The sequence below is a fragment of the Notamacropus eugenii genome, chromosome 2 (genome assembly GCF_028372415.1).
Source record: "Notamacropus eugenii isolate mMacEug1 chromosome 2, mMacEug1.pri_v2, whole genome shotgun sequence".
Lineage (NCBI taxonomy): Eukaryota > Metazoa > Chordata > Mammalia > Diprotodontia > Macropodidae > Notamacropus > Notamacropus eugenii.
This window is the reverse complement of record NC_092873.1, coordinates 440,640,392-440,653,982: the sequence shown is the minus strand read 5'-3', so window position 1 is coordinate 440,653,982 and position 13,591 is coordinate 440,640,392. Positions and strand designations below refer to the sequence as shown.

The 13,591-nt window shown below is 36.8% G+C and overlaps 1 protein-coding gene and 1 long non-coding RNA gene across 9 annotated transcripts in view; one reads left to right on the top strand and one right to left on the bottom strand.

Moving 5' to 3' along the window:
- The window catches only part of NR5A2 (nuclear receptor subfamily 5 group A member 2), a 178,948-nt gene extending 170,155 nt beyond the window's left edge, over nucleotides 1–8,793 (top strand). For all 7 annotated transcript variants that reach the window (XM_072648279.1, XM_072648277.1, XM_072648278.1 and 4 more), the window contains one exon: nucleotides 7,128–8,793. In XM_072648279.1, coding sequence (XP_072504380.1) covers nucleotides 7,128–7,375 — 248 coding nt within the window. In that variant the 3' untranslated portion in view covers nucleotides 7,376–8,793. The remainder of the gene's footprint in view (nucleotides 1–7,127) is intronic.
- A 3,843-nt stretch (nucleotides 8,794–12,636) lies between these two features.
- LOC140529541 (uncharacterized) overlaps nucleotides 12,637–13,591 on the bottom strand; it is a 72,742-nt gene continuing 71,787 nt past the window's right edge. The window contains exon 2 of one of the 2 annotated variants that reach the window (XR_011975586.1): nucleotides 12,637–13,482. This is a non-coding gene — a long non-coding RNA (uncharacterized lncRNA). The remainder of the gene's footprint in view (nucleotides 13,483–13,591) is intronic. The other variant, XR_011975587.1, reaches the window with a different exon arrangement.

Sequence of the window (13,591 nt, the reverse complement as noted above, 5' to 3'; positions counted from 1 at the left end):
CCAAAAGTAATGGGGTGACTTGGGAGGTGGTAATGAACTCCTCTTAACTGGAAGTCTTCAAAATGGAGCCTGACTACTTGTAAAGGATATGGAGAGGAGACTTCCATTCCTACTGGTGGGATGAGATTGCCTCTGAAAGTTCCTTTGAAACTTGATATCTTATGATTCTGTGAAATATAGGTTTTAAATGGGCAAACCAAGATATCTCACTTTTGGAAAATTTATGCATATGCGTATCTGTGTATGAATATCTGTGTGTATATGTATACACATATATATGTATAAATGAATTATACATCTTATCTTTTTCGGCTGAGACTCTGAGAAGTTTCAGGCTAGATGCTCTTGTTTCAGAGGTTCCAATCCTGAAAAAAGAGCATTGAATGGAAATATTTACAGGCTGCACTAGCAAGAAAAATGCTGCTACTGACCCCTCTGGAGCCAAAAAAAAGTGTCTTCATCTTCAGAGAGAACATAAATTCCATGCATGACAGAAGAGCTAGTGCAATGCCTGGTAAAACATGTAATATATTCAAGAAGACCTAAGGGTTTACTCTCCAATAAGAATGGAAAAATCCGTGTGCCCCACTGTGAGCTCATAGTAAGGCTGTTTCATGTAAAAAGTTGGTAATTAGTCCCTGAGTGAATAAAGTAGAACAGATGATAAGGAATTGTTACCTAGAGTAGCAACACAAAATGCTCTTTCTAGTCATCAAAATTTAAAGGTTACAGAGATTGGTGTGTGGGTACCTAGTTCTACTTATGGACAATTTCTAACCTTTATAACTTTGAATGTAAAATGTTATAGTTCAACAATCTATGCTTTCAATTTGTATTAAATAGAGCATACATAAAATTCAAAGGAATGTGCAAAACCCTAAGTGCAAGAGACTTTGTGATGCTGGAGAAAAAAAACCCTCCATGCACGCTTGGGAGGATTTGGGTCCTGTAAAAATCAATAAATCACTGCTTCTCGTGATCATGAGTCTCACTCCCCAAGCCAGATGTGATACACCGCAGAACCAAATGGAAACTGTACACTGAGTGCTCATCAGCACTTATATTTATTTTTCTAAGGAATTACCACTATATAATTATTTTTCCAGAATTTATGCTTTTGTTTTCTCAAACAATTCATTGTCAATTCCTTTGAGAATTTCTCCTCTTGCTGGAATCCTTTTCTAGATTAGTTATGGTTCCCAAGGATCTCAGAAACCATTAAAAGGTTAATGCCACAGGGACCTGATTTGGAATATGGACAACTTAAAGGAAATTATTAACATTTTCAACTTCTACAAAAGAGGGTACGTCCAAATGAATTGTGCTAGCAGTTCTAAGTAGGGGAAAATCCGGGTTGAAATCCTGCCTCAGATACTCACTGATATAATGCTGGTCAAATCACCTCATCTGTTTTCACTTCAGTTTCCCCTATGTTAAATGGGTATAAAACAGTACCTATATCCCATGGTTGTTGTGAGTTATAAATGAGATAATGTGTTGCTTTGCAAACATTATGTAAATGCAATGTTATTGTGATTTGTATGTTAATAATAATTCCAACAGCATGTTGGCTTAAAGAGTTGTTAGATTCTTGGGGAGATGAAGTAAACAACTAAAAAACAGAACAAATTAGAAACTGCCTCACTGGGGATGCTATCTGTGCATCAGCACTTTTCTCCCCACGATTTTAGTATTTTATGTACCATCTAGACAAGAAAGTCATGACTTTTCCAGCACAAATTGCTATTCTACACTGACCAAAGAATCTGAACGGGGTGGGTTCAAGGAGATTCTGAGGCCACTTGAAATTGTTAGTGTACATATCAACATACAGCACTTTGCACAAAACTGGTGTGCAAAAAAACTACTTTTTTGAAATAGGCAAACAGGTGGATTCATCGTACAAAAGTCTTGACTTTGGGGATTCCTTTGACTTACAGGACTTCCTTTCTTCAAAACTTCTGTGCCTTGTTTGTTTGTTAGTGTGGGTATGCCTTCCTCCATCACAGCCATTCTGCTTATTACCAGAGAAATTGTTAAGGTTGTCAAAGCCAAAAAATTAATCACCTTGTAATCAAGTCAATCTGCTGGTGAGTCTCTCTGATTTTAGTTAGACTTACTGGGGCAAGGGCAGCTAGCTAGGTGACACAGTGGATAGAGCACTGGGCCTAGAAGCAGGAGGACCTGAGTTCAAACCTGGTATCAGCTACTTACTAGCAGTGTGACCCTGAGCAAGTCACTTAACACTGTTCATCCCAGTTCCCTCATCTGTAAAATGAGCTGGAGAAGGAAATGGCAAACCACTCCAGTATCTTTGCCAAGAAAACTCCAAAAAATGGGTCACAAAGAGTTGGACCCAAATGAAACAACAGAAAAACAACAACAAAATTGAGGCAACAGGTGTATGGTTCACCACTTAAAGCTCTTCTGTTCTGCTTCTGTGCTCAATACACTGTAATGGTTCTCCATGAATCAAAGACAAGATCTTCTATTCGGCATTGAAAATTCTTTATCATGGTTAGCTCCAACTATCCTTTCCAACTTTATTATACACTTTCTGTTATTTTTCAGTCACTTTTGACTTTTCATGACTCTATGCAGGCAAAGATATTGAAGTGGGTGGCCATTTCCTTCTCCAGCTCATTTTACAAATGAGGAAACTGAGGCAAACAGGGTGACGTGACTTGCCAAAGGTCATACATCTAGTGTCTGAGGTCAAATTTGATCTCAGGAAGATATTTTTCTGATTTCAGACCCAGCACTCTATCCACTGCACACCTACATTATTTCCCTTCAGATATCCTCCAGGATGAGTCAGATTGGCTTTCTTGCTTGTCTCTCACATATCACAGCATCCAGTCTCCCATCTCCATGCCTTTGTAAAGACTGTCCTCCAAATCTGGAATACACTGTTCTTCTTTCTCACCTCTACCTCTTCCAATTAATCCCTAGTTTCCTTCAAAATTTAACTCAAATGTCACATCCTACCTGAGGCCCTTCCTAATCCCACAGCTGTTTATGCTTTCCTAAAAATTACCTAACTGTATGTACAGCCAGATACTGCTTAGTGAGAATAATGAGTCCCATGAATTGGTGTTATGTATTTAATTTCACAGTATTTGAAGTTACAATTATGTAAAATATGATACATATTTTGGGTAAATAATTTGGTAAATACTATTTATAGTAATAATGGAACTATATCATGCAAATTTAAATAATGCAAACTTAATAATGATGGGTTATTAGCACTAATCAGAACCTAGTTGTATTTATTTTGCTTATTTGAGCATGTGGTGTTCCTCCTTATTCAATGTGAGTTCTTGGAAGGCAGGAACCATTAGACTTTTGTCTGTGTCTCAGGATCCCAACACAGTACCTAACATTTGATTGATTGACAGAAACTTATTCTCCACTGGCATCGCTCTTGAGAACACAGAGCTATCTTCAACCCAAGATGAGATCTTAAAGGACAACATCAGTAGAGCAGATTCCCCCACTGAATTTTAAGTCTTATTTGATTTATAAAATTTTGATTTATAAGCCACTTTTCAGGAATAGATCTGTTAAGTTAAATACAGAATTTTCCAAAAAGCCTGAACTGAAAAATGTTTACATCTTATTCTTACAAGATAGAAATAGTCACATATCTCTTCTTTCCAAATGATATGAGAACTATTCCATATATTTAATTGAATGTATTATAAGTTTATTTTCATCCAGATGAAGTTAAGAAGAGGATAGCTATCCAACAAATTTAACTCTTATAATCCACTAATCTTCAGAATCAAGATGAAGCCATATTTTTTCTCTTTTTCCTGATTGCTTGAACTTCAGGGTGGATGCCTCAAATCCCAACTCCTTTTGCCTGTGGAGACATAGAAAGAAACAACCAAAGAGTACATTCAGTGAACATGTCCGTATGGTACAGTTAGCTCCATGATTCCTATTATGGGTAATAGAAAAAGCCATGGCAACTACCTAAGAGTGAAGACATTCAATTGCATGAGCTCAGGTCAAAAGGATTCCAGTGGAAATTGAATTGAAGAGAATTTGGCTTCAGTGGACAGAAATTGCATGTTTCTCTTCAAGTAATGATGTGAAAGTACAGTACCTGACAAATATTGGACACTTAATAAGTACTCACTGATTGCAGAAGAAGAAGAAATGGAATAGTTTCTCAGGCTTTGGAAGTAAAATTACCTGGCCTGATCAGCTTGTGAGCCATTACTCAAACAAAAATCAAAAAAGGTTTTTTAAATGCCTATTAGTAAATATTTTTTTTTAAATGTAGGCTTTATTTACTAGTGGGGTTCTTTTGTTTGCTTTTGGGTGAATTTACATTTGGCATAAATCCTGTTCCCCTTCCCCCAAATGTACAACTGATTCTCAGAGTTACATTTGTCAAAGAAAACAAGTTTCAAATACTCACTTTTAAATAGGCCACTATTCATTTATCTCCCATGTTCCACTGGACAAATTCCTACACCCTCCCTCGTCATCCATTCGACTATTGTTCACTCTGTCTTGCCTGTGAGAACTTCTTTCATTGTAACATAAACCATTATTTCACTTTATCATTAAAAGTAACTCATTTCAAAGTCAGTGTAGTGTTGGATATTCTTTTACACCCTCCCACAGACAGTTCTTAAAAATGAGTCAAATCCTGTCCCCTGTAGGATGAGTGAAGATTAGAAGAAAGAATTTTGCTGAGAAAGTAATCAGAATTTCAGTTGGAAATTTCAAAATCACATTTACCCATCATGCCATGTGACTGTCATGTATCAGTCAATAAAGCAAGACCTCATAAGCAATGTAGAACCCATCTGTAATATTAGTATCGAGAGCATAAGGAGAGTCATTGTTTAGAGTTTTTATTTTATACCAAGAGTTAGCAGTGTACTAACAAGGCTTTTGTCTTCCTTTATCACTTACATTGGACCATACCTAACCAAATAGAACTTTGATATATCTTTGAAAACACACACTTAGAAAAATTCAATCTTTACAGTCTTTCCTACACAGAGGAACCAAAGGCATAAGATGATTAATTCTAGAATGCATGAGAGGCTTCATTTTGCAATTAATGAAGAATGAAATATGTCTTTAAAAACTGTACACAAATTTCATAATATGTGTTGAATTGATGATTCATATATATTCAAGAAGGAAATAATTAATTGAAAGAAAAAGAGTGGTATAGGGAATCATTCATAGTCAGGCATTTGAATCTTGAAAATATGGGGGTTTTTTATCTGCTGGAGTTAGGTGAGTATAATTATGTGCATTTGTCTATAGTAAGGGATGTAGGTGTGATAATTCTTGAGGCTTCCTGGCATTCTAAAGATTTATAAATACTATTTTGTGTCTCTGCTTCTGGAGAATTGCATTCCAGAGTGAAGAGTGACTTTTATGTATCTGGATAAACTGAAAGAAGGATGAGGAGGAATAATACATTTATGGTTCACTTTAAGGCCTGCAAAACCCATTTACATATCTTATCTGATCACTTAATCCGGTGCTTTTATCCGGACAATGCACTGTGCTACTTGTCTATCAAGTTTATATATCATACTGAGGTGCAGCCCTCCCAATGGAGGACTTTGTTTACATCAGTGATTATTTGAGGATCTCATTAATCCACTTCGACAACAAATTTGATTCTACAACCCTGGCTTCAAAATAAACATCAGCCCTGCATCTCATATTACTTATGTTTATTTACCTTAATACTCAATTTCCTCATTGTTTTTTAATTTCGGGTGGAGAGTTGAAGAAGGGGGATGGAGGGCACGTTGATGCAAAATTATAGTGAAACATGTAAATATCCAAATCATTCTGGACACATTTCTCCAGCAAGTGTAAACCAACCCTGTTGTGTATGGATACAGAGAAAACGAAATGCATACATATTCATACACAGACATGAATTTAATGGTATATAATGCAAAATCATGTTTGAGAGAGCAGTGGTTCCTTTGACAACCATTAACAGAGTTGATTGGATTTTGTGCATTTCAGCTTTCAACAAGAGCCCCACTGATCTTGCCTCAGGATCAGATAGCCCTAACTCTTTCCTATTTATTTTTGTGTAATTGGAAGGAGAGAGGGCCTGCATCTGCTTACTTCACACACACGTGTTTGGATTTATTTGCATGTGTGTGGAACTATACACATATCTGCATACTGTGTACACACTGAATGCAAGGGGTGCTGTTTGCATAAATAAACAACAGAAGTGGTGTTTCATCAAAGAAATTTTCAATGAGCTAGTCTCCCTCCGTCTTTTATTTCAATATTTATAGTGTCCCCTTAAGGCAGAGTTGCCCTAAAACAACTATAGATGGCCACTTGGATTAAGGCAAAATGAACTTTCAGGGCCCACATTCCCTACATGAATACTGAGGTGCTCAAAGAAAAATGGAGAAGCCAGTATCAGGTTAAAGGGCACTGTCCCATCCTGTTATTTTGCCGAAAGGACAAAGCTTTCATTTTGCAAAGATCATTAGTCACCAAGATATATATTTTAGAGAGTTTCTCGTAGGGAAGATTATGTTGGCAGTCACTGGAGTGTACCAGATGGTTCATTAGCATGGGTTAGACAAGTCAAAGGCTTTCAGAATCATTTAGAAAATGTCAAACAGAAACAAGAACCCTGTCACTTTTTATTAGAATTAACTACATCATACCCTGGACACAGATTTCACCTTGGGTCAGAAAAATTAATACAGAATTATATGAATTGTGTAATATACTGGGTTAAGATGGGTCTTTCTCTGGGGACTCATTTGCTGGTAATATATTATGGTCTCTCTACTTTAGGAATCCACAAACCTTTCCCTTTTGTAAGATATGAAAAGAGTTGACCTTGCTCAAAATCCATTGGTGTCTAATTGATTTGAGGTATATGCAGAATTTCAACAAGATACTCTGCTCCATTTCTTTTGTGATCCTTTTTTCCCCAAGAAGCCTGGTGAGTGGGATTTACTGAATATTCAGCAGCATGTAAAGTATGCTTTATATCAGGAGGAAAATACACCCATTAATTGAACTCAAGGCTTTGGTAAACAGGAATTAAAATGCAATTGAAATGGTGTGATTTCTTCTTTTTTTTTTTCTTAATCCAGATGTCAAAAACCTTGAGAACTTCCAGCTGGTGGAAGGGGTTCAAGAACAAGTGAATGCTGCATTGCTGGACTACACAATGTGTAACTACCCACAACAGACAGACAAGTTTGGGCAGCTTCTCCTCCGGCTACCAGAGATCCGGGCCATCAGCATGCAGGCTGAAGAATACCTCTACTACAAACACCTGAATGGGGACGTTCCATGTAATAACCTCCTCATTGAAATGCTGCATGCGAAGAGAGCATAAATTCTCCCCCAAGAAGCCCCCCGAGAGCTTATTTCTGCTTTAAAAAAAAAGCTGAAAAAAAAGGAAAGAAATACTCTGAACTGCTCCAAGCAACACTAATTAAGAACTTGGTTTTCAGACACTGAGAAAATGGTATAGTAATCAAATACTTAATAGTAAATAAGTGATGTATCAGGGTATATGTATTGCAAACTGTGAATCAAATGCTACACATCCCCAAAGGAATATAAGACGCTACAATAAGATGTAATGAACTTCGCAGGTGGACACCATCACCATGTCAAATGGGAAAGGACAGAACAATTCTTGTATATTTAAACTGATCTCCACTAAATGAAGAAATTTAGGAACAAATTGACCTGTGTTATTAAGCTATTGTAATGGGGGGGGATTTGCGTGCACTGAATTCCTTCACCAGATAGCTGGAATAAAAACGATTCTAAAGGATGCAAGCGGCATCTTCCAGCAGCATCCTTTGCATTATCCTTCCAAGGACCCAACACCTACTCTCTTCTGTGATCATGGATGTGTTCTCTATGCAGAAACCTGTTTTAAAAGAAGAAGGAAAGCAAAGACCTGTGGAAGGCCACACACACAACAGCCATGCCACCAAACCATAAAAAGCCTGCGTGTCAGGTCTGCAAACTGCTAGTATGAACAGTCTAGGAATAAGTTAGCTTGCCATTCTTAATATGTTCTGAAGTTTGTTTTGTCACGTGTTCATGTTGTTTAAAAAAATGGAGGCAGTATCCCTCTTCTGGTCTATGTCAGCATGACACAGGAAAACATGCTATCACATGCTTTTCAACCGGTCCAAAGCTAAAAGCTTTAAGGAGACCCATTTCTGCTGCTATGGTGGTGATGTGGCATCTGGACATCACCATGTGCTAGTATCCGTAAAATTTTCGTGCCAAATGGCTTGTTAGAGCACATCAGTCTTTTCACCATCACGTTTGTAGTTCATTTAAAAAAGCTTTTTTAAAAAATCTGTGCTTGAATCTCAAAGAACATTTTTAGGTTGTTCAAGTGAACAAGGAAAGCCAGTGAAAATCAAATCATCTAGTCTCATAGCAATTGAACGTTGCCAAAAAGTGGGAAAGAAGGGACTTGTTTTTAATATGTGTTGGGGGTGGGGGTGAGAGAGGGGAAGACTATGAAAAGTAACTAAAAGCTTGACAAAGAGGCCAAAAGAAGAGTGATACTGCCCTTTCTAAGTAGACCAAAGTCTGCTGCAGAACAAATATTGGTGAAAGACAATTACAAACAATCTCTTTCCAAACGCAGTTATCAGTATTATGACATGTAAAGTCACAGTTATGAAAGTCTTGCCTTATTTCACTATCCCAAGAGTTAACTGTGCAGGTGTGGATCAAGAAATGTTTAAAATAAAGTATTACTACTTTTTCATTCAAAGAAAACCTAGTGTTTACATTCTTTAGGTCCTGTGGGGGGAGGGGAACTGTGATACTACACATCGCAAACGCAGTCATTTCCTTCATGTCGCTTTCTGATTGGTAATTATTTTTTACCAGTTCTTAATTACTGTACGTCGTGAGACACTAAAATCAAAAGGGAATCTCATTTAAACTTTAATTTTTTTAAAGATTATTGGCTGCACAATCACTTGTTGAAACTGTAAAAAAAAGAAAAGAAAAGAAAAGAAAAGAAAAAAGAAACCTCCTAGTCTCTTAATTTTTTTTCATAAATATTGCTGGCTTTTAAATAGTTTATTTATATTGTATATCATAGTTTCAACTGTAGACAATTATGATGCTAATTTATTGTTCCTTAGTTTCCCCTTTGTATAAGATATAGCCAAGAATGAAGAAGCCAAATATATGTGTTTACTGTAGCATGTTTTCAAGTTAGTAGAATATATAGTTCAGGGACATACAAGAGTCTTAATGAATGAAAATCAGTCACTTGACTCAATGCCTGTAAATCTTCCTAATCCTCAAGGTAGTTTATTTAAAATCTGTTGTAAATTATATGACTTGTAGCGTCCTCTGTTTCAAGTGATCTTATCTTAGAAAGGTGGGCTCTTCACCTTAAATTCCTTTCCAAGCATTGTACATTGTATACCAAAGACATCAGTCCGTGCTTCTCTAGTCCTTCAAAGTCGTCTGTTTCATCACCTTCGTGATTCAGCTCAAATATTTCATCAGTGTGTAGGGTACAAACTTAGCAAAGTTTAACATCTGTGACTCCTCGCTGTACATCTACTGCCAATTCTAACCACTCGTTCTAATCTAAACAGTTTAAAGGACCCCAGAAAAATAGCTCAGCAGAATGACATATTCAACATATGAAAATGAATTTTTTCCAGTTATACCAAGTTGACCCAGTCCCATATGGAGACCAATCGTTTTTACCAGTGAGCTGTAAAAGTGGGTCCGATCATATATGTACAACATGGGTAAGGGGTTTGTGGACTGTTTCTGTTTTGAGTTGTTTTGTTTTGTTTTTTTAACATTTCAAACAAATGCATTGCATTCTGTAAATTCTATTTTTTCTAATACAGTGCTCCTCACTGCATATTAAAACCTTTAAAATGTCAAATATAAGTGTGTTATTAACTATATATATAAAGTGCTACAATCTCACTAGAGAGGAATGTGACAGAAGGGTTTGTTAAAAAAAAAAAAAAAAAGCCAACAACAACAACTGCCAGTCAAATTTTGCATCCACCCTGATGGAAACAGAAAGTTCAGAAGCGGATAAACTAGAATGTATATTTACCAGTGTCTGTGGTTCTGAGAATCCCTCCAGCTTGCCAAAGTTTGTGAACTCAATTTCTCTAATGTTAATTGTTAACCACTTTGTAACCAGACATTTACTTATTGACTGCCTTATCAATTACAGGACATATTAGTAAAAGCAGACTAAAATGAAAAGGTTTGGGCTTTGGCTGGTTTACCATAGTTGTTCTATGTTTGTAAACAGACAATCTGTAATGTCTGAATATTTGTGATACAGATGTTCTGCAGCTGCCTTGGGTAGAGTGTGCAGTTAGTTACTTGTTGGAGTTCTCTTACTGTATCAGTGAAATACATATTGTCATGTCAGTTCTTTGCCAGGAGTTTCTCAACGCCAATGGAAATTTTTTTTCAGTATTTCAATAAATATTGATATGCCCAGCCTGATCATTTTAAAATTGTTTTTATGAAACTTTCATTGCATTAGATACCTAAAAGATCAAGTTAATTGGATTGAATTGGATTTAATCCTAATTGAATAAGATTTAAGAAGAGGAAAAAAAAAACATTACCATCTCCAAATACAATTTTGTATTGAAAAGCCTATTAACTTGGTCAGACATATTCAAACCAATTCTACAAGGATTTATTAATCACTTACTATTTAATGCCAGCCATAACGTTAGATGCTGGGGATTCAAAGATAAAAACAAAGTTGTCTCTGCCCTCAAAGAACTTACATTCTCCTGGAAATGAAATATTCAGTGCAATGCAAATAATGTATCACCATCCATGAAATAAGGCATAAGGTCAATGGGGGCCACGTTGCTAATCATAACTGATCTTTAGAAAATCTAACAAGAGGCTTTCACTAGACTCTTGACAACACCACTTGGCCACCTTTCCAAAGGAACACACTAGAGAAAATGGGTCTTCAGGTGACAAATGAATGGACATATAACCTAGCACCTACCCAACATAGCTGCCTGAAGAATTTGCTGCTCTGTGGAAACACACACACACAAACACATGCATGCACACACACATGCACACATCCCCTCCCTTCATATAGCTTACTAAGTTTATATCATAGGACCATAGGATTTAAAGCTAGAAAGAACCAGAGAAATCACCAGGCTCAGTCTCCTCACATGATTGAGGAGGAAATGACAACCTTTAACATAACAAAGTTGTTTCTCGGACTATTTTAATTGTTAGTGACAACCTTTTTATTCTTGGGTAACCCCTATCATCAAAGAACCACAAAGCATTCCATTTAGTTTGTCCCAGGAGCCATCAGGGCAGCCTATGATGACTTGAGATGAGCACAAGGCTGCTGTTGGTAGTTTCCCTTGAAAGTCACTTTTATTGGAGTGACAGTACAGTAAACTTCCTGCTGGTAGAACAACACTAAGCAGGCACTTAGGCTAGCACAACTTGATCAGGACAGGAAGTCAACAGGAAACAGGGTCCTGCTGGTTGATTTCCATACTTAGAGTTCTAACAGGGTTTTCAACATTGCTAAGGATTGTTAAAGTCATTTCCCAAGGAAAATTATTCAGTTACAGAGCCTAATTTGGAAGGGACCATCCAGCCTAACCCATCCCTGAATAAGACGAATAAGCAGGTAGATAATCTTTGCCCTAAGACCTCCAGTGAGGGGCGATGCACTTACTATTATCTGAGGGAACCCATTCCACCTGAAACATCCCTCATTACTATTAAGTTTTTCCCTACACCATCAAACCTGACTTTCACTCACTCTTTGAACCATGCTTCTACTTTGTTCCAATGAGTTGTTCAGCAACCTGAAGGCAATAGGTAAGTAGAAAGGAGGGATGAAGAGAAAGACCAAAACATACAGAAATGATTATGTGAAATCCCCATATCAAAACATAACCAGGGCAAGCTGATTAAATTTGCCCATGTTCAACATGTGTGTTATATATGTATGTATAATGTTTATTGTATATACGTATATATAATACACACATATTTATACTGGAATTTTATTATAATTGAAAATAAATGTAGCATATGCTATAAATCCTCTGACTCTTTTCTCCCATTGGCTCTAGGCAGAGGTGACTAAAACTATGGAACAGTATCCGGTGGGGATTTTTTAAAGGAAAAATGGATGTTTAATTTGGGAGAAAAAAAAAGCCTGGGTATGGAGGAATATGGCTACTGTCTTCAACTATCTGAAGGATTGTCGTGGGAAATGGAGATGAGATTTGTCCTTTATAATCCCACAGGAAAGAACTAGGAAAAAGAGGGAGAAGAACAGAAAAGTAGGTTTAAATTTGATGTAAAGGGAAACTGTCTAATAATTAAAGCTATAGAAAAATAAAACAGGCTGTCTTAGGAGGCAGAACTCTTGGAACAAAGCCTTGAAGTGGGGAGCACTTCTTTGGGATTCTCTTCCAAATTATATTTGCAGATTGGGTTCCACAGGGGATGACAACCCCAGGTTCAAGGCAATCTGTGGGTCCATGTTCCTTAAGATTATAGCTTAAGAACCCTCACTGATGTATTTACTGTCCTACAGTCAATCAAAGAATTCACTTAGGTCACAATAAAGGCATTTAATGAAATAGCATAGTGAGAAAAACAGCAGCAAAAGATCTTGCACTCTCCTACAGGACAGTAGAAAGAGTAGAGATATCCATAAAGTTCCCAAGTGAAGGAGCCCGCAGACCTGCTGGGAAATTGTAGAGAAGAGTATTTTACAGCTATGGGTTGGACTACATAGTTCCTGAGGTCTCTTCTAAGATTCCATGGTGCCATGATTCTCTATATACAACTCTGCAAATCCCCTGAAATACATTTCATTAATTCTTTTCCCAAAAAAGACAAGTATTTTAACTAAGCAATTGTTTTCCCTAACCCAATCAGAATGAGAATAAGACTTCTTATCTATTAGTCCCAAAAATGAGGAATATCTTTTTTTCATTAGAAGTTCCAAAATCATTCTAAGGAGTTCTCATCAAAACACAATCTTAGAGCATGGAAATTATGTTCGCATTGTAAAAACAAAAAACAAGAATTTCAGCTTCACTAGAACACACATATAGAAAAGGATCCAAACCACCCCCAGAAAGTCATACTCTTTTATTTACTAAATTTTGCTTCTTTCTTTCCTTTTAAAGGCAGGAATCACAAGTAAAAGTCACAAAGAGGACAGTTTCGGTGTGATGTCAGGAAAAACTTCTTAACAACCAGACTGGCTGAAAGCATAATGGATTACTTTGAGAAGTAATGGGTTCTCCATTCTCTTTCCTTAGAAGTCTTCCCTTAGAGGCTAGACAACCACTTGTCAGGTATCCATGGTAGAAATTCCTTTGAAATATGGGATGGATTCAATGTTCAATGAGATCCTTTCCAACTCTCATATTCTGCGATGGTGTGATTCTGTGAAAGGAGAAAATACCTAATTATTTGGGGCTATTTTTGGTCTCTGTCATCAATTTCAATAGACCTTCAAAGTGAGATCCTATCTTCTATGTTGGCAGGTTCATGT